Genomic DNA, 25,441 nt, shown 5'->3' on the forward strand with positions numbered 1-25,441 from the left:
TATTTAGATGAAATTCCAATGCTTTTTATCGCATTTGTCTTTCCACTGTTTTTTTTCTCTTGTTTTATCACTAAAATACATTTATCTATCCAACTAGTTCAGCTAATTCCTCTGACTGGAATTTTGTCCTAATTATTTGCTCTCCGGGGCTTGTCAGGTGAACTTAAAAATAGAATACATAGATATTTGAAGCACTTTTCAAAATGCCTACTACTCCACCAGCTCAGCTGTAAGTCATCCAATGAATCCTCTTCATTTAATGAAACTAACACCAGAACACCAGGAGCCTGGGTTTGTCAGATTCTTTACCAAACCTATTTTATACATGGGCATCTCCTGTGGGGCCACCCAGTCTAGGGAGCATCAACTGGTATAGAGAATAAAAGCGTTTGGATTCTACATGTGATGTGGCAGATTATTATTACAATTGTTTTCAAGTTTTTACCATTTTTAAGTAGCTAATGCTATTTTTAGGTAATTTTTCTTCCCATTCCCCAATCCCCAGTGCTGACCAGTTAACAGTGCCATCGGTTTTTTTTTCATCTCTGTATGAATCAAGGAATTTGCGTAATCTCTCGCTTTCTCTTACTTTGCTTTGGAATTAAAGCTCTGTAATGGGCCTATGAATGATTAATGCGTGGTCACTGTAAAAAAGAAAAGGGAAATAAGCTTAACCTGAAGCTGTCCTGCACATCTGTGATGTCTCAAGTGCGCTTTTCCATTAGGCTGCTTTCAAGGTCAATTTGTATAATATTGGAGAACCTTTTATTTAGCTTTTGATTATTTGTAACGGGTTGTTGAAGTGAAATAATTCAATGAAAAAATTCATTTACACCATAAAAGTGGCTTATTCAATATAATAAGAAAAAAGCGTAATGTTGGAAAAGAAATACTGCTAATATAGTGTGAATTCTGCTATATCATATTGTTTGGAACTTGATAAATATGTGTGGAAGCTTACTGAATAAGCATCAGTGCTTATCGGATAAAGTGAAAGATTTATTTCCCCTACATTTCCAAATGTAAAGATATCATTTGTTCAGTACAGCAGCTTTATTGCTGATTTAGATAGATGATTTCTTTTTACCAGAGGCCACTGCAGATGTTAAAAATAGGTTATCTAAATGTTTGTATCTGCCAGAGATACAAATATTGCTCTTTACAGATTCAGAAGCAGGTTCATTTCTAGACTACTTGTTGTACTGGGGTGCACACAGATTTTAGAGGGGCACAGCTGTACCATCTGCTTGCTGATTAGTTGTAGGTGCATAATTGTGCATCTAATAAACAGTCTGGATAGATTAATTGATTTAACACTAAAGTGGAGCTGACTCATTCATTTTGTTTATGTGAAGTTTCTTAAAGGAAAAAAAATCAGAAACATTATAAATCTTCTCAAAAACACAAGTGTTTGTGCTTGTGTTGTAGATGCCCCTTTTACAAGCTAGCATAATAAAGCCTATACTAATACAACTGATGCCACTTCTGGTTTAATTATTGCTTTTGCTTTAAAGGTGTAATTTTTGTTGTTGGAAGCTTGTATAAGTTATAAGTGGTTATAACCAAAACCATTACCTTATCTGTTGTGTGGCTGACTTTATTCTAAATGTTTACTTGTTTACTCCCTGCAATAAACCAAAGTAAACTAGCAAAGACTGAAAGCATTAGCCACTCCAAGTTTTGGAAAACACTGGGGCATTATGGGAAATGTAGTGCCAGGTGCCTGTAGCGAATTTGCCTGTCCTGTTCTGCTCAGCAATCCAGGACAATATTGAATATTTATGGCCATGATTTGGAACATGCACTTCAGTAAAATGGGTCTAAGCAGACTTAATAGTGACTTTTCTAAAAATCTTAAGAATTAGCACTATAGAGGTAAGGGACCTTAGACACTGCAGAAGTGGGGTAGGTTCATTTTGGCAAATCTGAGCACAGTGAGTGACTTCACTGAAATCTCGACTAAACTTCCTTAGGTAATAGATTCCTGGGCTCTTTTTCTCAGGAGAAATATCTGAAGAGCTTGAGTCTTCATTGTTCCAAGTGATCTATTTGCTGTCTAGGTGGAACTACAGACATATTAAGGGGATCCTGTCTTTTTTCCTTCCAACAAGTTGTTGTTATTTTATTACCCATTCTCTGTGACTATTACCCAACGCTGTTTTATGGTCATGTATGGTTTGGCTGTGTGTATGCGCATGTGCAGATGGAGCGACTGCAGGTGGAGAACGCAGCAGAGTGGGGCCGGCGTGAGCGGCTGGAGACGGAGAAGCTGGCGCTGGAGCGGGACAACAAGAAGCTGCGCGCCCAGATGGAGGACCTCGAGGAGCAGCTGGCACGAAAACGCAGGCAGGCAGCCAGCGCCCTGGACACGGATCTCAAGACCATCCAGAGCGAGCTGTTTGAGAGGAACAAGGTGAGTGCAGGACGTCGCTGACCGCACCATGACCACTGGAAGCAAGGGGAAGTGATGTGCCGAAATGAAATTGAAAGTCAGGATACAATTTGGTCCATCCCCGAAAAAAATAAAAAATAATAATAACCCCTGAAAATAGTAAAAAAAAAAATCATAAAAATTCATAATATAATGTTGAACTCCAATTTAATGTTGAAAAAGTTTACTTCACACACCTAAGCTTATTAATTTTCCATTCCACATCAAATGGTGCAGCAGTTACATTCTTTTGCCTGTGCAAGAGAATGAAACTGATGCACAATTTAAGGCAGAATAGGACATTTTAATAAAGTGTTTTTTTTTTGTTTTTGTTTTTTTTGCTCTTTTCTGTGTGTTCGATCATGGTATCATAACCATTAATATAGATTTGGTACTCAAACACAATAATTTATTAACAACATCCATAGGCCTAAATGACAGGAGATTTCTAAAATCTCACAACTGTGAAATGGACAGTGATATCCAAAATTGCATGGTCCTTCCCACATGGCATACAGAAATCGCATTATCAGCACAACTGACCGCATCTTCACCTGGCTTGAACAGACATTTACATCCACCTGAGACATTTGTTACTGCCACAAAGCCATTGTAAGGCGTCCTGGCATTCGTTCATGCCCTCCTCCTGTGAGAGAAATGCATTGCTAAAGAGACAGAGACAGATGGACGATGGTAGAATCCTAGAAAACTCTCATTCAAACTCCGCACAGTGGATAAAAGGCATGTACAAAAAAGAAGATACTGCTGTCTTGGCAAATTAAATATCTAATTTTAAATGCTGATATATGCAATATTTCTTACTTTTAAGTTGCTTCTAGAATATTATAAGATTATTTGATGTATTCATTTTCTTGTTAAGTAAATTTCAATAAGAAATTTTTATTGTATTGTGCTGGCAAATAATTTGAATCATTTTAAAACATGCTCAGACAATTAAATTCAGTGTATTGTAGTTAACTGAACTGTTTTGTGCATGTTTTAAAATGGTTAAAGTGATCTGCCAGTACAACACAATAGAAATTTTCATAATAAATAATAGTAATGGAAAAAAAATATTTGTATTACAATTTCAAAATGAAAAATATTTCATATGTAAACTGAATATAAGATGACTTCACTTGCCAAAACGTCTTTGTTTGCCTTGAATTTAATGCCAGTCATGGTGCTGTATTAACCCCTGTCCATCAGTAGCAGCACCTGTCCTGAGAGGCCTGTGACACCAACCCACTGTAGGACTGCACTCATTCCTATCAGTGCCTAGTGGAGTGTGTTGGTGCCATATGTTCATATGATACACCATGTATTGTAGTGCTTACCCCTGCTACAGATTGTCTTAAGCCCTGTGTATAGGATTAGATTTACATGGGGAGGTGGGGTAATTCAACTTACTACAGGAAAGCTGCTATATTTATGGCTGACTGGCAAGAAGAACAAATCTCAATGTAAAAACGACAGAGATGGGAGTGACTGCTTTTATAATTTATACACTGATGTCACATCCAAAAAGATGAGTTATAAAAAAACAAAAAGAAAAACAATGTGCAATAGTCAAAAAAACTAATCACTGATGAAAGACTAAAGCATTGCTTCTACACTTTGTCCATTTTATTCTCTCTACTTACTATATTAGTACCTGTTGCTCTACAATTGCTGCCCTGTATATTTGGTGAGCTCCCATTCACACTGTTCTTAAATAGTCAGGAACCCTGCAGAACTGCCACAGAGAAGGTATTATTTGGGTTAAAACTGCAGTGACACTGACATTGTGGTGGTGTGTTGGTCTTTGTTGCAACAGCAGTGCTGCTGGAGTTTTAAAACCACATCCACCAAAAATATCCAGGCAACAGCATCCTCTGGGCAGCATCTAGTGACCACTGATTGGCTAGAGCAGTGGTTCCCAATATGGCGGAGCAGAGGTATTGCAGATTGTGCAGCTTGAAAAATTATTGAGACACTTAATGTATGTCAGTTGTATTCATTTCACTGTAAAGGTGACTTGTCTCTTTATTTTGTCTTGTTCAGTTTAAATTTGCAGTTTTGTATAATTACTGGCAACATCTGCGATTGTGGGGAAAGGCTGTTCTCTCTGGTATGTTCAGTTCTGTGCATTTTTTTAAGGTGAAATGGTATGTTTGAGGGGGAAACATTTTTTATATGGCTGGAGTTTAACTTGTCTGAAGGTTTTAGTTTACTGTTTGAATTACTACAGAAACTCATGCAGCAGGTATAGAGCAATATCCTCATCTTGGGTCATGCTTTTTAACATTTGGAGGTCTTTAAAAACTTTCAGATGCTGTTTCTCTGCCTTAAGCAGAGAGAGAGAGAGAAGGTCTAGCATACGGGACAGAGACACTTTGACTGCACCCATTTTGACTGCACACAAACCGACTGAAGAGAAGCAAATGATATGGAAAAGTCTCTCTACTGTCATCAGCGTTGCCTTTAAAAGACATTCCAGTGGAGTGGAGCGCAAAAAGACTAAAGTGTATATAATGTACAGTGTAAATTGTACACTACAGAAAATGTGTGGAAACCACCGATTTAGTGATGGCTAACACAATAGGCAGCTACTCTCTGAATATGCTGAGGAACATTGATGACAGTCAATCGAATATTAAGTGTACCTATATCGTATGGTTTACAAACTAACAAAATAACACTAACCCAAATTTCGACATCCCAATGTAAGTATTTTTTGGTATTATATTTACTTATATCTGTGTTTTAATAAGCAATAAAGTCATAAAGGTAAGGTTGCCATTACTACCACAGTGAAATGACTTCATTGTCAATATGTCTGGAAACCATTTCTTTGGGTGTTTACTTTTGGCTCCAGTTTGAATAACCTCCCTGATCATTTGGCTACCAGTTACTTTAAAACACTTAATTATTTATACATAATATGCACAGCCTACAAATATTTTGTTCTGTTTTGGTTGACTTGAACTTGACGTGAAATGGCTGTTTTATAGTATTGTGTATTATTGTTATGCTGTTTAGCAGTGGTTTAAATCTTCAAGCTTCTAATAATGAAATACACTTCCCTGGTGTAATAGAATCATTGCCATTAGGGATGACTGTGTACTGTTCTTTACAGGCCTCTTTCTAATGCTACATATGTGACATTTTAAACAGGTACGTTTTAGGTACATGTTGCACTTTTGCTGTGTTTGTGAGGTCTTTATTGCCATGCTTATGATGGGGTTTCCTCTAGGGTGTGACATGTAGGCACACTAGCACTTGAGATGAATCTGAGTCATCGCTGTCTTTCTCCATCTCCTCCTCACCACAGTTATTCCTGCATTTATGATGTGTGTTTGCAAGTGTGTGCGTGCATGTATGTGAGGCTACAGCTGGGACCCGAGCAACACTGTTTGAGCAGCGTTGGGAGGAAATCCAAACACTTAGAGCCAGGGTCTTTATGAGCCTGCATTAGAGCTGTCAGAGATTTATTGAGTGGGCTTGTAGCACACCTCACACAAGCACAGTGAATCACTCACTCATCTGCTCTTCTTTCCCACTCACACACAGCAAGAGAGCAGGGGGATGAGCATTTGAGAGAGATTTAGGGAGAGTCTGTAGAATGCGAATAATAAAAAGCAAGAAGATGAAAATGAAACATGCCAGGGTTCCCCAGTGGCACATCTGTCTAAGCATCGGCTCCATCTGAAAATCACTGAATTCGATCCCCAGTGATGCCCATGCGTTGTGTTCTCTCTCTCTCTCTCTCTCTCTCTCTCTCTCTCCCTCTCTCTCTCTCTCTGTGATTGGTAGAATGGCAATACCTACTCTCCCTTTAAGTGCGATGTGCTTTAGTGATGTGTTAGTGTCAATGTTAAAGGAAGCATGCGCTCCCCTTCAACTTGGTAGCATCTTGTGATTGGAAGATACGTCACTGATAAATGGAGCTGGCAATGCCTATAAATACAGGAGAATCTAAAAATCAGAAAACAAATTATGAATAAATCATAAATGGTTACTTATTATTCTAATAGCTGAGCTACTTTTCCAGGGTTCACCATTGGGTGAATGTCCCTCTTGCTCTCTGTAGCAAACTGGGACATAATAGTGATTATGTGACTGGCTCTGAAATAAGGACAGATAATGCTGAGCACCAAACTGAATAAATGTAAAAGAAAAAAAAAATTAAACGAAGAGGAAAGGAGGTGTTTGTGCTGTGTTTGTACTATTTTAATATTATTATTATTATTATTATTAGACTAGGATTGTTATTACTGGTAAATGTAGCTATCTCTTTATTGTGCAAGTGCAGTGTGTATATTGAAAATATCCTACTTTGAAAAATGGATGTACGTTTATACTATCAAGCTATTAAATCTGGACCTTTTGATGGGAGAAAATTTTAGCAACTGGACCTCATTTAATTTTCATTGATTACCCCGTACTAGTTTAACTTTGCTAAGTGACAGTTTCCTGCTTTTTTTCAGTACAACAACATGGTAAACCATTTAATATATTCAGTCCTTTCAGGGCTTTGTTTAAATAGGACCACAGCGATACTGTGCATTGTATTCTCCCTACAGAGAAATCAAAGTGCACATGCTAATTTGACTTGCATGAGCAGAGTCTACAAATAAAGTGTTTGCAAACAATGCACTCTGTGGCTTGGTTAAAGTCTATAACCAGTTTCTCTGCTTTAATGGAATGACATATTGATGAGGTAAACTCTGTGTTCGATAGGAACTGCAAATACTGAGCTTAGTCAGAGAGCTCTGGAAATGGTTCAGATAAGACACAGATAAATTGTTGCTGATCAGTCATCACTAGCTTTACATATCATGCTCTCTGACATTTCTAAATAATTGTATTTCTTTGTCTTACACAATCTTCCATGTTACAGGTATTTAATAAGTTAAAGTTGATCAAATTAAATTAATTGAACATGAAATTAAGTCAAATTTTCTGTATGTCACAAATCTAAAATTTTTGTATCATATTGGTACCTTATGCTACTAATGATATGACACAATTCTGATATGGTTACAAGTAAATAATTCTATGAATAATTTATTATCTGCTATGAAAGTGATGCATCATTTATATCTCATTATGAGGGACACAAAGAGATGTGTGCATCCAAACACAGGTCTGATTGCTTACCTTGCCAGGTGTGTTAGTGTTTTAAATATTATTATTAATATTAATAACAATAAACATTATAATAATAATATAGTGCATTTTACTTTTAAGCACAGCTTCATGATAATGTCGTGTCAAGCTGTTTTACAGAGTATAAAAATAAATAAAATACAACAAAATGTAACAAACAACAGCAAATTCACCAGATTTAAATAAAATTTTAAGTTTTCACTGAACAACATAATGGTATGTTGTTAATATAAACAAATTCAAATTTTAATGCTTACAACACACTCCAAAATAGGTTTATGGAAAATGCTACTGTTTTGAAGAATCAAGCTATAAGCAGGTGAATATAAATGGTATAAAAGGAGCATTCACAAAAGACTGCAAAAATAGGAAAACCATATTCAAAAGCCATATTCAACTCTTGACATTATGTTAAAATTTTTAACAACTCAATGGAAATAGTTCAGAATCGTTGAATTTTTTTTCACATTTATTATTATTTCAATGTTTTTGGTTTTTTTTTCTTTCAAGTTTACAGTTACAATTTTGGAGATGTGTTTTTTATTTGAACAATGACGATGATATGCTAGTGGCCATCCTGTGGTCTCAGAAAGCCGGAGAGATTGATGAGCTTCTCTCAGTGCTACTGGGGCAAACGGGTCGATGAGGACAGAAGTGAAAGTGCGAAGAAGACAGCACACCGTCACCAGACAGCGAGAACAAAGTGTGATTGATACTGAAATCATCGTCCTGCCAAGTCCCCTCTCCCTTTTCTTTTCTTTAGCTCTGGGACTCCCTTTCTGATTTTTTCCTTCTATCTGATGCTCTCTTTTTCTCACTCTGTCTCTCTCTCTCTCTCTCTCTGTCTCATTCTCACTGTTTTGCTCTCTTCTTTAGCTTACTGCAATAGATTGATGTTCTCTGTCACCATGCTATTCAACCCAGCAAGCCCATAAGATTGGGAATGGGACTCTGTGGCTGCACTTCTTCGTCTATAGGATTCAGGGCTGCACAATACAGTTGTTGTGTGCAAAAGTTTGGATACTCCTGATTAGAAGTTATGTTTTGTTAATATTCTAAGTAGAAATATGTAATTATGTACTAAATATTTGAACTCTATAATTAAGAAACTGGGAACATTTGGTTTTGAAAATGATTTCTCTGTTTTAAATTTGATGCCAGCAACATGTTCCAAAAAACATGTGTTTCCCACTGTGTCACTTTTTTAACATTACTCTCTAAACGTTTGGGAACTCAGGAGACTAATTGCTGAAGTTTTGAAAGTTTTCAGTTTCTGCTTGTTCTAGGATTTCAGCTACTCAACAACTTGGTGTCTCCTGAATAGTGTTTTTTGTTTCATAATGCACCAGTTGTTTTTCAGTTAATGAAAAGTGTCTGGACAAGTTCGGGACCCAGGCTCTTACTAAGAAGTCATACCTTTGTAGTCCATGCAGAAGGTGGTCTAGCCTTTTATTACTGAAACAAGCAATGCCTTTCCAGAAATCAAAGTAAATGGAGTTGGCGATGCCTATAAATACAGGAGTAACTAAAAAACAGTGAATCACTCACTCATCTGCTCTTCTTCCCCACTCACACACAGCAAGAGAGCAGGGGGATGAGCATTTGAGAGAGATTTAGGGAGAGTCTGTAGAATGCGAATAATAAAAAGCAAGAAGATGAAAATGAAACATGCCAGGGTTCCCCAGTGGCACATCTGTCTAAGCATCGGCTCCATCTGAAAATCACTGAATTCGATCCCCAGTGATGCCCATGCGTTGTGTTCTCTCTCTCTCTCTCTCTCTCTCTCTCTCTCTCTCTCTCCCTCTCCCTCTCTCTCTCTCTCTGTGATTAGTAGAATGGCAATACCTACTCTCCCTTTAAGTGCGATGTGCTCTAATGATGTGTTAGTGTCAATGTTAAAGGAAGCATGCGCTCCCCTTCAACTTGGTAGCATCTTGTGATTGGAAGATACGTCACTGATAAATGGAGCTGGCAATGCCTATAAATACAGGAGAATCTAAAAATCAGAAAACAAATTATGAATAAAAAAGGCTCTTACTAAGAAGTCATACCTTTGTAGTCCATGCAGAAGGTGGTCTAGCCTTTTATTACTGAAACAAGCAATGCCTTTCCAGAAATCGAAGTAAATGGAGTTGGCGATGCCTATAAATACAGGAGTAGCTAAAAAACAGTTTGACTAAAATTATGAGGCACTTATAAATGGTTACTTATTATTCTACTAGCTGAACTACTTTTCCAGGCTTCACCCTTAGGTGAATGTCTCTCTTGCTTTCTGTAGCAAACTGGGACATGATAGTGAATATGTGACTTGCTTTGAAATAAGGAAGGATAATGCTGAGCACCAAACTGAAAAAAAAAGTGGGGTGTTTAAGGCTCTGTTTGTACTATTTTATTATTATTATTATTATTTTCTATTTATTAATCAAGTGCCGTATGAGTTCAGTGTGTATATTGAAAATAGCCGACTTTGAAAAATGGATGTACGTGTGCTATTAAGCTGTTAAATCTGGACCTTTGATGGGAGAAAATTTTAGCAACTGGACCTCATTTCATTTATTTGCTTACCCAGTATTAGTTTAAATTTGCTAATTGACAGTTCCCTGCCTTTTTCAAAACACTATTCAGGAGACACCAAGCTGTTGAGCATCTGAAATCCTATATTAAGCAGAAACTGAAAACTTTCAAAGCTTCAGCAATTAGTCTCTCTGTGTTCCTAAACCTTTAGAGAGTATTGTTAAACAAAGAAGTGACACAACACAGTGGGAACACGTATTCATTTATTTATTTATTATTATTATTATTATTTTTTAAATGAGGTCTGGATGATAGCATATTCATCTTTATATATTGTTCAGCATTAATGGTGCCTTCACAGATGTCACGTCATGTTTGTTTTTTTTTGGAATGCAGGGACAGGTTTACTTTTTTTTTTTTACAGATTTACAGATTTTACTTCAGTCCATCTTAAATTAGATCAAGTCCAGAGAAGGCAGTGACATTTCTGGATCCTGTTTCTATATGTATTTATTTTTGCAGTTTTGTGGAAGCAGTGACAAACTGTGTTAAGATACAGGGGTTTTGGGAAGTGTTTATGAATCCATGCAGTCATTTCCACTACAGAATCATGACTAATTTTAATTCAGTGCCACCTTGGGACCCAAAGACCACGGCCTGCCAATACTGGTTTTAGACTTTTTTCCATGTACATAGAAATTTCTCCAGATTCTCTGAAACATTTAGTGGTTAGCGGCTGGTTTTCCAAACAGGGCTTGAGCTTAGTCCTGGATTATGTTCTCCTTTCAAAGGAAAATCACAATTAAAAATGCTGTGTAGTCCAGGACAAGGCTAGATCCCTGTCGGGGAAGCCACCACATTATTTGTTTAGATGAAGAAATCCCCAGGTTCATTGCTATTTTAAGTGTAGATACTCCTTTTGAGTCTAATTGTGTCACTAACCTGTTGCCTATTAACCTAATTAATATTTTTGAGCATTACATGACTTTACCAGTCTTGGTAAAATAATAAACCTTCTCAGTTTCAACCCTTGAAATACAGTCTTTGCACTATTCTCATTTAAATATAGGGTTAAATTATTTGCAATGTTTTGATTTTTATATTGCACAGTGTCCCTTTCTGGAAATGGGGTATGTAAGAGGACATGTTCTCTACAGGGAACAGCCAAAATATTTGATTTAAAATATCAAAGCAAAATTAATACTTTTTGTAACAATTTCTCATAGGGTTATATTAACCAATACTCAGTAACTGCTTTAAAATGTGAACTGTTCTCTGTAGATGATTTGTATACTTTGACTAGGGGTAATCTGACCCACACTTGCATGCAACTATATATCATTTATTTGTTTATATCAGAATCCTGGGATTTAAGTTGATTCAGCCCTTTAAAGACTTAGAGCTTGGATGATGAGTGGAGTCAGATATGTGTTAAATGAAGGCATAAGCTTGGACTCATTTAACTGACCAAGATTGATGAGAGTGAGGTTAGCTTCCAGTGTAACAGCTTCTTATCAGAATTTCCCACTTCACCTTAAATGGCGCAACAGTTAGGTTCAGCTGCCTCAACAATGTTTAAAGGTGGAACAAGAATCAGGTGAACATGGAGCCAAACTTCAGCCTTGTAAAATCCAGATACATGAATCTCTGCAGAGATGTATTAGAGGTTGTGGATTTATTCTGCCTTTAGCAGTATGTATCTTTTGTGGTTCTGCTTATGAGTTCCCAAGAGAGCCTCAGCTCTTCCGAAAATGTGATAAAAGTAATAAGGACTCCACCAATAAGAATCTTCTCAGTTTAATATAGAGTCCATGCCAAGAAAAAGACCCTTTTTTCACAAATGTGAAAGTTCCAGGTTAAAGCACACTGTACAAAAATTCAGGTAAAGCATTTTCACTATGCATAAAGGTCTTTCAAAGAGCACAGGGAAGCATATTAAACTGGGAAAAAAATCTATTAGTACAAACTGAAGATCAGCAAAGTCAGTGATGTTGTAGTAAGGTTGATAGATATCACAATATTCAATTTTATCAGCACAGTCCAGCAGTAGGTAGGGCTCAGAGAAGCAGAGCACAGAATGTTCTTTTCATTTCAGGATGGATTGTGTGAGGCTGGGGTTGAGCAGCTTTGAACTGGAGTCAAAGTCCCTCGCTTCTTCGTACATCAAAGCGAGGGGAGTCCGTCCACATGAAGGTCAAGTTAAGACTGTAGTTACCCATCTCGCTCTGCCAGAGTTCACCCTGACAGCAAAGCACAATCTCTCTATTCTCTTCTTACTCTCCTTCCTTTTCTGTCTCCATTTGCATAATTGTCCTGATTTACTGACTCTCAGCTCTGATTCTCTCTCCTTTTCCATCTCTCTCACTATTTCCATTTCCTTCTTTCTCATTCTCTGCCTCTCCCTGTTATTTGCCTTCTCTTTTACAGTTATTTCTTCTTCTTTTTTTCTTTTTTTAAGTTTTTCTCACCCTTTCCCTTGGTTTTATTCCTCTTTCTCCCAATTTTTCTTTCACAAACACACACCGCCCCCTAACACACACATTTTCTCGCTCTCCTCCACAAAATCAGTATGCAGCTGTATTTTTCATTCCAAATAAACCTGCTTCTGCAGCTCCTTCCAGCATCAGTCCAGCTGCCAGCTCATCCACACAGATGTTGCCCCCCTCCCTTTCTCTCACAGAGGCAGAGTTGACCACTCAGCAATCACAGTGATTAATGAGGCAGTATCGAGCGCTCATCTGTTTGGAGTTGACTGCTATGGCTCTCTCCTTCTGATGGAAGCACGCTTAAAAGTATTGACAGACTGCGTGTGATGGGTTTTTGAGGGATTTTGCCCACTGCAGTCTGAGAACGCCATATGAATATAATATATTTTTATTATTTTTTCAGAATTAAAAACAGGCTAGTAGTAGGGAATACATGTGTAGTATTAGTGCTGCCCTAGCTTAAGAAATGTGTATATATATATATATTTTTAACACATACATAAGATGGAGTGCTATACCATAAGATATAGTCATAGCTTAGCACACTTGTGCTAACATTTTCTTGTGAGACATTAATGACACAAAAGCTTAACGAGGAGTTTATTTGCATAAGGGAATAATACTTTAAATCATCTAACAGAATTTAAGCTAGTTTGTTTAATGTGCTATGAATATGAACTTAAATGTTACTACGTTGTGTAATGAGTATTGTTTCCTTATTCTGAGCCATATAATTACACTTTATTCACTCATTAATAAAATGAACTTTGCAAATCATGCAAAGGTTATTATGAGTGAAGGTTGTTTCCAGTGAATATAAAAAACCTTCACCTTATTCTGTGTAGCCTGTTGCAGTTGTGAACCTAGGAGAGGAAGGAAAGGACTGTGACGTGTTAGCATTTATTACTTTGTATTGTTAGGTTTAGGGTAAGAAAGCAGTGCATATATATATAATACTCTTTTGTAAAAATTTTGAATACCACAATGGATATCCGGCAGACTGCAAAAAAACAGGAAATGTGAAATAGAATAGTGTTGCAGACACCGTGTTCATGTTTGTGTATTTTGTTTATATGTAATTCTGTGTGCGTATGTGTGAGAGAGAGTTCGAGAGAGTTCTTGTAGCTTGCAGCTGCTACATCTGGGCTAAAAGTGGTGTGTGAAATGGATTGTCTTCCCTTTGAGATTGTGGGCTACTCCTCGAGGTGCTTCTTATTTTGGCCTGCTGTGAATGAGCAACCTCCACTGATTGGTGTGTTTTTCACTCAGTAACTCTGTCCCTCCTTTCTAATGTGCTCTCTCTCATTCTCTCTCTCTCTCTGTCTATCTAAATATATATATGTGTGTGTGTGTGTACACCAGTTAACTTCACTTAACAGCCAGATAAACTGATTAACACTCACACAGTTTGTTAGAGCTGCAGTTTTTATTTTCCTTGCTTGTTCACCTACTGTAATTGTGAAGTATTTGGGCAGATTATTATTATTCTCCCCTCTTGACACCCCCTACATTTACACTGCTCAGGTTCCTATTTTTATTTTGGCCAGAATATATATAAAATTTACTGACTGTTAATAATCTTCAATAATGTGATAATGTAACGTGTTGTGTTGGATTTTACAGGCAAATTCCTCCACTTTTCAAAATGTCAGTATAGTTTATTATTCAGGTCTTTTTAGTGTTTTATTATGAAATTAGTGAATTCTTGATACACCTTACATTTGCATGTACATCTCTGTCATAAATTTAAAGTATGGATGTCAACCCATTAAAATTATTATTTTTTAAATCACAGATTGCTCTGGTTATGTGCAAGTAATTGTTTTGTCCCTTCTTAAAGGTGACGTTCACAGCTGTAATCAAAAAACACTTTTTATAAAATTCCTCCCCATTTGCTGTTCTCCAGTCTGTTTGCATGGTGGAAACAGGTATAATATGTGAAGTTCCAGTGTTTGTAAATGTCTGGTATGCTAGTCTTTCTCTCTTTCTCTGCTAATGGCATTGAAACATTGAAAAGCACAAACCAAGATGTGTACATTGCTCTATTCCTGCTACATAGGCAGGTAATATTGACTTATTTTTACTGATTCAAATTACTTAAGGTGGAAATGTCTCTAAACTCAGTGGACAGCTAAATGTATCATCACAATAATAATGAGAATAATAATTGTAATGTGCAATTATTTGTCATTGTACAACATACAACTAAATGTGTGTTCCACATTTAACCCATCTGTGGCAGTGAGCACACACCACACACACACACACACACACACACACACGAGTGCAGTAGGGGCTGTGAACACACACCCAGATTGGCGGGCAGCCATGTCCGGCACACAGGAAGCATTTGGGGTTTCAGTGCCTTGCTCAAGGGCACTTCAGCCATGGAACCAGCAACCTTATGGTACCAAGCCTGGTCCTCTAAACATTAGGCCAAATACGCTACAAAACTAAACAACTCGAGTTACAAATGTGTTTCTGTGGTAATACAAACAGTGAATAAAAACTTAGACAAGTAAAACTTCAGCCACATACAAACAACATTAATTTTTCCCCTCAAACATAACATTCCATCTTAAAAGAGGCTGAGCTTCTGGAAGTAAACAAACCAGAGAGAACTGTTTCCCCACAATGCTAGACACTGCCTGTAATAATGAAGCATATGCCTTTAATAATGCATATTTAAGTGTAAAATGAAAGAGCCAAGGTAAGATCAACACTTACCTAGTCAAGTTAATGGATACAGTAGGCTCTCTGTCTGTCTGTGTTTGTGCGACAGACCGAGAGAGAGAGGGGAGGAAGTGTAGGAGAGTTAGTTATGATATTTAATATATATTTAATTCATTTATTGTCTCTAACGCTTATGCAGTTCAGGGTCGCAGTGGGTCCAGAGCCTACACAGAATCACTGGGTACAAAACAGGAACACACCCTGGAGGGGGCGCTAGTCCTTCTCAGGGCAACACACACTCGCTCATTCACTCACACACTCGCACCTAAGGACACTTTTGATTACCCAATCCACCTAGCAATGTGTGTTTTTGGACTGTGGTAGGAAACCCACACGGACACGGGGAGAACCCACCAAACTCCTCACAGATAGTCACACAAGCAGGACTTGGACCAACAACCTCCAGGTCCCTGGAGCTGTGTGACTGTGACACTATCTGCTGCGCCACTGAGCCGCCCATACATATTTCAACACAAATAATATGTAATCTACCTTCTGAGCTCAGCAGTAGCAACTGTATTTTCATTTCTAAGTAAAACCCATTAAAAAAATGTCCAAATTTGGTAAAATGATTAACTATCGTTAAAAAATGAATGAATGCATCTCTATTTTTATGTATATTTATTTTGTTTGATCCAGGTTTTTTCAGCATACTTTGAATTATTGAGGTGTTTTTTACACTGAAATTTTTAACAATAAAACGATTACTTATAAACTTTAATGGATGCTAATGTAATATTATTTTAAGAAACTTAAAAAATATGCTCTAGTGAAATCATCTTAAATCTAATCAATATCACTAATGTTGCTCATTATGTTAATGTAAGAATGTCATATGCTTTTTCAACTTTTTATAGACAATATTAGCTGACGATGTGTTGTTTTATCTAGAGGAAGTTATTTATTCCACTAACATATATTTTGACTGCTTTCAAGAGTTACTGCAGATTATATAGAACATTTAGAACATGTTCTAAGATGCAGATTTATGTTCTAAGAACACAAATGTATGCTTTGACCATTTGTATAGTCACTTTAAATTTTAGTTACACTTTAAATTGAAATCTTGTAGAAACAGGTTCAGTAGTCATATATTCTTTCGCAACACATTAATTTACTGCTAGTGCCTGTAACTGTCATAATTTGAACTCAATTTCATATTCTATAATTATGCTTAGAAGTACAATGGATAGTTATGTGCCTTATTTGTAAAATGTTTGTAAGATACCCTGTAATAACCACATATTTCTAGTGTCATACCCTTTACTTACTCAGTACTTGTTTTATCTTACAGCTTACATACTCTGTACTTGTGTCATATATAGTTTATATACATATAGTAGATATATATTGACCGATTGTTCGATGTTTTCACTTAAATATACTTTTATGTACTTTACCTGTGCAGTCCTCTGATTTCAAAACAGTCTGGAGGATCCCATTAGTGTGGATGGCCAGTGTGGCGGTCAGTTTAAATGAGCCCATTAGCACCTGCTGCTGCAGCTTATTTATGAGCCACTGGAGCTAATGCCCCAGTTAGCTAACACTGACAACATGCCATTACTGCTGATCTACAGCCATACGCATGACCCCAAGGAACAAAGGACATTGTGTGTCGGCATGTGTGTGTATGCATGGGTTTCTGTGTGAGAGAAAGCAAGTGAGTGAGAGTGGTTGTGCCTGGAAATTGTGTGTTCAAGTCAAGTCTTGCAGCAGGACTTTGAAGCTATAAAGATTGATGTCACTTGCATTGGGGTCCGCAGGGGTGCTTGATTGTTGTGAGTGCACATTTAAGGCATTCGTAACAGAGAATGTAATGGCATTTGCTTTTCGTTAACATAACTTAGAATGGGATATGTGGCTGTATTCGTCTTTGTCAGACTGTCCTCATACCACGTTCTGTGTGCTAGGCCCCCTTTATTTGAGGAAGAGCTTTTGGTCAGCAGAAAGCTGTCCTCAGTGGACCAGGAGGAGGAGGGAGGAAAGAGGTGAAGTGAAGGTGAACTGGGGCATGCATTGTATAAAATCTGCACAAGGGAAAATGCAAAAGATGAAGACATGAGCAAAAAATTGCTGATATGAGAGACAGTGTTGTTCATTACAGTTAGAGAAAATGTGTGAGAGAGAGAGATATGTTTATATCTTTTCCACACTTTGAACGTTCATATATTTTTCAATATCTTGTAGTTTACAAGCAATTTTTTATATTTTATTTATACTTAAAATCCATAGATTGGTATCCAACAATTGATAAAGCCAAATATTTGATAAAATTGTATAGAAATGTTGTTATACTGTCATTTGGAAAATAAAGATAGAATGAATCTGAGAGCAATAAATAGATGGACCATGCAGTGGTCAAGGACACCAGTCATGGGGGAAATTGATTTCAAATATTGAAGCAGGAAAGAGGAAAAGGCAAAGGTAATTAATTGGTAATTGGAATTGGAGGGAGGAGATGGGTCAGCACGGTTTCCTTTAGTTCCTAAGCAGGGGGTTAGGAGGGCTAGTGCACCGAGAAAGAGAATTAAAAACTGTGTACTGCTCAAGACTTTTAAGTATGGCCTTTTCACTGCCGTGAACAGCCTTCCGGCTAAACACCTGCTCCTGCTGCAGGTAAGCGCTACCCCAAAGCTGGGTCAGTATGGGTCAGGATGTGCATGAGTGAGTGTGTAAAAATAAATAAATAAATAAATAAATAAAAATTACAGTAAGCTAGCAATTTGGCATACAAGGCAAACAGCTCCATAGTGTCCATAGTCCATATATATATATATATATATATATATATATATATATATATATATATTTAAAATACATTTATTCCAATTCTCACTCTTTAAATTGGTGTAACTAATTTCTTGTGCTATTATATGATCATTATATCAGAGGATTAAATGGTCTTAAAATGATAAAAACAATAATATCGTTTATCGCAATTCTTTCAATATATAGACAACAAATAAATAAATATATTGGCTATTGTGACAAACTTGATCTCATGGCTTTGACAGGTTTTCCATCCTTCCTTCCTTCCCTTAAACTGGGCCTGAGTCATTATGTAGCTAAGAAAAGTGGTTCCCAGGTCCTGAAGGAGCCCTGCACAGCATATTTTGGAGATGTTCCTACACTAACACAACTAATCCAACTAACAGGAACACTGAACTACATATAATTATGTCTAATGGACTTAGAGTCGTCAGATGTAATGCTAAAATAACGTTTCCAGTGTGCTCAGGCCCATTGTAGATGATTTGGACTGAGAATAGCTGGGACATACTGACATGTCTGGGGATACACAAAATTTCTATGAATTGTGCCTTGGAAAAAAAGTGTTATACACGTTCAGTGTTTAAGTTTTATCTGAATGTCTTGGAGTCACTTAAAAAGAAGCATTTTTAACAGCATACCTCCCCGTGCTAAAGACCTGTGTCCTCTTTATGTCTTTGTTTATTATTTCTACCTATGCTTTGTTTATTTATTCATGTATGGATATGTATTTTTTGTGACTATCGCTTCCTGTTATGATTTCTATTTTAAGTCTCCAGGATTTGGCATGTGTTGCATATACATGCATTTAGATTTCCATTTGTGTCTGTGTATAGAAATGTGTCTGATGTCTAATGCACCGGGCCTTCATTTCTCACCTTCTGTCTTTGCTGGAAGAGTGAATTTCTTTTTAATCATGGATCATTCATCAAGCCGGGCCATGTTTTATTCATCCAACCCAGTCTTTCTCCTTATTGCCCCCCTTTTTTTTTTCTTACTTCACTTTTCTAAAACACTCATCCAAGACCCAAATTGCACCCTGGATGAAAGTTTAAACGTTTTAAGTACAGAACGTTGTTTCTTCTTTGCCCTGGGTGTAGCTGAATCTTCGACGCATATTTTAAATGTGATGTCATTCACGTTTCTTCTCCCCACTTAACATCGCATTTGAATCTACTTTCCTCTCCTCTGTTCTCTTCAGGTCTGCTCTTGATCTCCTCTTATTAAACTATCTGTAGCTTTTGAATCATATTTTCCACTTTGATCATGTTCAACATATTTATCTGTAATAGCGCTCTTCTTTTACGCTTGCTGCCTTTTCTCTTCTCTCGCTCCATTGCCAAATTACTATTTTACATCTTTATTCTCCATCAGCCATCCTATCATTTCACTAAAAGCCTTTCAGGATGAAATAGCTTTTGTTTTTCTAGAGAAAGAATGCACGCAGACTTCAGAGGATGTCCGCTGTGGGTTCTGAATGTAGTTCAGTTGATGTGATTTAATGTGCTTAATTAATATAGATTTAAGAGAAAGAACTGATTTTCTTCCCAGACAAGCGCCAGTCACAGTGCTTTGCCGTCTCCTGTGGGATTAGATTTAATCAGTCTTAATCCATTTGATTTAGCAAAACGGCATTTATCTTCATGTTGGCCTTTTTTGTACCTTCATAACTATGAGAATAAGAAGGGGCTTAGTCTAGAAAGGGATACTTTTCTGAAACTATTTTTGCACATATATTAATGTTTAAAAAGATTAATATGTGGAAATATATCCTTTTACAAACTTTTTTGCTCTGGGTTTCAGATTGATTCAAAGGAACACTAGATTGTAATGTCATTTTTTTTATTCTGGTTTATATACTGGTTTACATTTAGCATAATTTGAAATAAAACATGATTTACATTTTTTTTCTTTTCTTTTTAAACATTGTAGACTTGAACATGACTTAAACAAATTATTCTGTCTTATTTTGGTTTACCTCGTCATCTACAATTCTCTAGAGAACTATTTATTTTATGGTTGTTGGTTTTGTATGTTAATAACCAATACTGTTATTGGCCGTCCCAGTTGAAGGATTGCAGCAAGGGGATGTTGCTATTGTGTGGTGGTTAAGCCCAGTATAAAGAGACATATGGAAGCCTGATTCTGCCTCTTGCAAAACAGAATAAACCAATCAGCCATAAAGTTAAAGCCTCATATATGTTTCTAGACCAATTTTCCATTTTATCAGCTTCACATACCATGTATATGGTTTTTGTAGTTCTTCAGCACAGCACTGTGTTTGTGCTGTACTGGCAGGAGTGGATCAGACACAGCAGTTCTGCTCAAGTTTTCAAATATCTCAGTGTCACTGCTGGACAGAGAATAATCCACCAGTCAGCTGTGTCCTATGGACCATGTCTGGTGACCACTGTTGAAGGGCTAGAGGCTCAACATAAACTGTCCAGCAGCAGATGGGCTACTGTTGATGGCTTTGTTTCTACAACATGGACCATGTAGTTAGGAGTGTCTAACAGAGTGCAAAGTGTGTGGACACTATAGCAGCACTGCTGTGGCTGATCCACTCATACCAGTGTTATTGCAGTGCTGAAAATTGATCCATCACCCAGATAATACCTGCAATGTGTGGGACCTGACCATTTAAGAACAAAAAAAAAAGGGTCTAACAAAGTACGCAGAGCAACCATCTACACTATGACTACAAAGTGCAGTTAAACTGAATGTGTGGCTAATAAAATGGACATTTATTGTAGAAACAATGAGGTTGCTTTAATGCTGTGGCAAATTGGTGTATACTCATTTCATAGCTAAGAATAATGAGAAAGATTCCTATTATAATGATAAAGTATCTCTAGTGTCTCAAAGTGATTAGTAATTACTATAGATTCTCATGGAGGTCCTGAGTCAACTGAGATGCAAAGACAATTTGAAAATGTATTGAAATTCCAGTAACCTACGTGACATACCAAGGAAAATAAATAAATAAATAAATGGTTCTTTCAGGGACTAAAATGTTACTGAATTTTTCATTGTGATAGCTTCACTTTTTAGATCAACTAAATTTAGTAATAAATGATTGTGTTCATTTATGCACTTTTGGGGAGTTACAATAAGGTATTTCTCCTTTAAAGCAACACTAGGTAATATTTTTACCTTAAAATTACAACTTTAAAATCATTGTGGTGCCCCACTGAGCTGTAACAACCCCCACCCCCCGTTGATTTCAGGACAGTGCTGGAAAATTGAATTGCACTTTGCAAATGTAGGTAGGTATACCCCATGAGTAAAAATACCAAATCTTACTTACCGTTTAAACTCTTTAAATATCATCTTATTATGTGAATGCTTCTGAAAATATTGTGAGATTGAGGTTTTATTTTTTTAATATTACCCACCTCCAGAATCATAGCTGTGTGATTTGCTAGGGTTAACTGTGCCACACTCTAAAAATGCAAGTAGATCATGTCCTCTTTTCCCGTGACCCAAAAATCAATAGCACACAGCAGCTTGGGACACTGTGTGTGTCGTATTGTAGGTTTGCAGTGTGTGTGAATGTGAAAGTATGTGTGTGTGATATCAGTTGGAGGTGTATTTGCATACAATGAGATTCAAGATTCGTGGCTGGAATACTAGACTTCCATACATATACATGTGTGCAAAAAGACATTCTCTCTCCATGTGCGTGCGCTCACACACACACACACACACACACACACACACACACACACACACACAGTCACACAAACCCTCTTCTTGGCTGACTGCTCTGGTGATGGGGGAGGTACATCATGAATGAGATTTGTCTGGCTAGTTGATTATCCTCTTAAATATTAATAGATTCTGGTGCTCCCCCTTTGCCTTTAGCTCCCATCCCCCTTTTTTATCTTTTTGTTCCTTGCTGTAAAGGCCATGGTTCTCTTTGGGTTTCTGTGCATGTGATGCGTGTGTGAGTGAGTACAGGTCAGAAACCAGCAGGAAACCAAACATATTCAGTCAGCTGTCTCCTGAACCCAGATTTGTTTTCCATTTGGGACTATTTTAAAATGTAAGGCCAAGTGATGCCCCTGACTGTGGAGACCTACGGCTTTTAAAGATGTGCATTCTGACCCAGTTTAAAAATTCAAGAAAACCTATGAATGTCTGTAAGGATACAATTAATGTCATAAAAACAAAACAAAATAGGGTTGATCTGAAATTAGAACACCGCTTTTTCATTAAATGTAGCATCACAAAGAGGAAAGAGGACATTTCAAAGCATATTTAAAAAATAGCCAGATGTTTTACAGTGTTTTCCTCTTCAGTGGAGGATGTGGTAAATGCAGAACATCCCTTGAGGTGAGACAATGCAATTTTTTCTTTTCCAGTAATGATACTGATATTGATATTCTGTCAATACACATAGCAAGCCAATATTTTTCTATAAAAAAATCTATTAATATTTAAGAGCTATTTTAATTGCAACATCAGCTTTTTCAAATGGGGTGACACAGCACCGTAATGTGCCCTCTGGCCACGTCAGGGGTTCTGTCAAATATATTCTGACAATGCTGACATAAAAATATAGACATTAATTACAAAACTTATCATGGAAATGCATCTATGACAGTTTAGAGAGTAAAGTAATGCTGTGGCCAGAAATAAAACTGCAGCTGGGCCTGAATCATTTCAGCTCCATGGCATTTCCAACCATTGGTGTAGGTAAAAGTGTATGTCCACTTTACACTTTTTCAAAATCCTCTCAACTACCTAGCGATCCAGCTCCGAGTGTGACTCATGGAAAAGTGAACAGAACAGCCAAAAAAGGAGATGAATTATGAGCGTGAATTAGCAGTGGCTGATTAGATGTGCACTGGTTCTGTTTGGATAGTCCTGTGGACATGTGTTGGAAACTTCAGAGAATAAAGTCAGAATATTTAGAGAAAACATTCAAATATTTCATATTCTTATCTCGTAGCATCTAAAGATTCTCGAAAAGGAATTTAGCCAGTATTTTCCATTGGAGTGTTTTGAGCACTGATGGTGGAGCGGAACGGTGGGTTTGTGTTGTGAATGGACACAGCGGACGCAGCCAAAAATGAACTTTATTATCAAGCAAGTTATTCAGTTAAGCAAATAAAAATCCAGTTTATTTGCTGTTGTCAATTTTATTTAAAGAAAGATTTTTTTAAAAAAATTACAGCTGATTACAACTGTTGGTGCCTACGTGTGTGTGTGCGTGTGTGTGTGTGTGTGTGTCAGACATATGCAGATGTTTTTAATATACATTAGTTTGGTGTGACTTATAATTGTGCATACTTTTAAAGGGTACCATGATCAAATAATCATTGGAAAAACGCTTCTCTAAAAGGGCAAATCAAAAAGGCCTTTAACTAATCAGAAACAGCCAACTACTAGACATTGCTAGAGTGAGACGTTTCAGAAATGAAAGAACCATATTTTAATATAAAGTCCAAAACTATTAATGCAATGAGTTTTACTTAAAATTTCAAATAGTTCTCTGCAATAATCCACTTAAACTGGACTAATGATGCTTTCTTTATAATGAAGCATGCAATTGTTGGTCAGATGATCTTCTCTAAGCTTATTATTTGTATCACCAGTTCCTAAAAGTCAGGTGTTTATAGTGGAATTCTGTAACTTATATAATAATTAATATATATATATATTCTACTATATACAGAAATGGAAAAGAGGATTTGTATGATTCAAACTGTATTTGGGAATATCTAAGGACATTTAGTACTTCATGTTTCAGTCTGTGCTAATACAGAAAAATATGAATAAGTTTGTTTGGCTGAGTCATTGAGCTTGTGAGTCATGGCTGTCTCTCGGTTAGCACTGAGAGGATGAGGGAGTGTCCCAGGCAATTGGACTGAAACCACATAGGCCCAAACCATCAATTATTCATAACTGATATTCACAATCTGTTTTTCCATGACTGAGTGCTGTTTTTCCTCAGTTGGGCTTGTAGAGTGGGATGTTTTTTTTTTCCTTGATCCATATATAAGCAGTTTTATAATGCAGCAAGTAACCTGGAGAATTTTTTTTCTTCTAAATAAAAACAAATTTAGTGTAGATAGCTGCTGTGTTATTCAGAACAAACATCTGGACCTTCTCAGGGCTTGATTGCCTTGACCTGAGTCAATATGAAAGGTGATACATTCATGTTTTCTTTTTGGATCCTGCCAGTGATAGTTTTGGGAGGTTTACTGGATAATAGAATAAAGCAATAGAAAAAGGTCTGGATAGTCATGTCGTACTGACTTTTATTAAACAAGGGGAGGCATAAATATTATATTCAACTATTGAAAGCAGGTTGATAGGAGACATTGCATTCTTTGTTCATTTTGTGTTTTATCTAAGCGATTAGATGTGACCTTGCCTCGTCCAGCTGTTCGAGGAGACTCGAGACAGTGCTTTATTGTGAGTTTGGCCATGTGTCCCTCTGTTTTATTTTCATTGTTGAAAAGACCACCAGCTCCACAAGGTCCATATTCACACACTGAAGCTTTTTTAGCTCCTCAAGGATTTTCCTATCATTCTGACCTAATTCATTCATATCTATGTATACATGCACTGAAAATAGCCAAAAATTAAGACCACTCATATATTAAGTGCAGTAACTGCAAAGTGGGTTCTAGCATGTACAGGAAGAGTATATCATGTAGTCTTATTAGATGGTAAGAAAACAGCAGGTTCTGGGATGTATTAGACATTTAGAGAGCAGAGGGTGCTAGGATATTGTAGATAGTAAGAGAAGAGTGGGTTATGGCATGTATTTGACAGGGAGTGAACAGCGGGTTTTGGCGAATATTAAACAATTATTTGTTCATGTATTACATGTGAACAGTTGGTTATGGAATATATTGGTAAGTGAACACTGGTATATATCAGTAATAAAACAGTTGATACTGGGATTATATAATACGATGGGTTCTAGGATATTTTAGATGGTAAGAGAACAGTGGGATCTGGGATGCATTAGATGGTAAGTAAACTGGGTTCTAGGATATTTTAGATGCTATCTGAACAGTGGGTTTTAGAATGTTTTATATCATAAGTGAACCATGGGTCCTTGGATGTATTAGATGGTAAGTCAGGGTTTCTGTGATTACAGTGATCTGTGATTAATCTGTCCATTGTAGAAAACACTCAAAAATAAGAGATCCTTCAAAGTTCCAAAGTACTTTTTGTGACTCGTTTAATGCGTTATTCCTCAGTTTTCAGTCCCAATCACGTTTTCTGAAGTACAATCCAGTGTTTAAGGCGAGCTGTGTGTCTGGGTTTCCCCACAGCTGTGTGTACATGAGGTCAGAGCATGTGCAGCCCATGCTTGTAAACAATGTTTTGAATCATT

At 36.9% G+C, this 25,441-nt stretch overlaps 1 protein-coding gene across 3 annotated transcripts in view; it reads left to right on the forward strand.

The window, feature by feature from the left end:
* The window catches only part of ccdc102a (coiled-coil domain containing 102A), a 102,379-nt gene that overhangs the window by 65,970 nt on the left and 10,968 nt on the right, over nt 1–25,441 (forward strand). For all 3 annotated transcript variants that reach the window (XR_010795785.1, XR_010795784.1, XM_066648297.1), the window contains exon 6: nt 2,204–2,413. Coding sequence is in view for 1 of the 3 variants with exons in the window: in XM_066648297.1 (XP_066504394.1) it covers nt 2,204–2,413 (210 nt within the window). In the remaining 2 variants the exon portion in view is untranslated. The remainder of the gene's footprint in view (nt 1–2,203; nt 2,414–25,441) is intronic.

The sequence above is a fragment of the Hoplias malabaricus genome, chromosome 16 (assembly GCF_029633855.1).
Source record: "Hoplias malabaricus isolate fHopMal1 chromosome 16, fHopMal1.hap1, whole genome shotgun sequence".
NCBI classification, from domain to species: domain Eukaryota; kingdom Metazoa; phylum Chordata; class Actinopteri; order Characiformes; family Erythrinidae; genus Hoplias; species Hoplias malabaricus.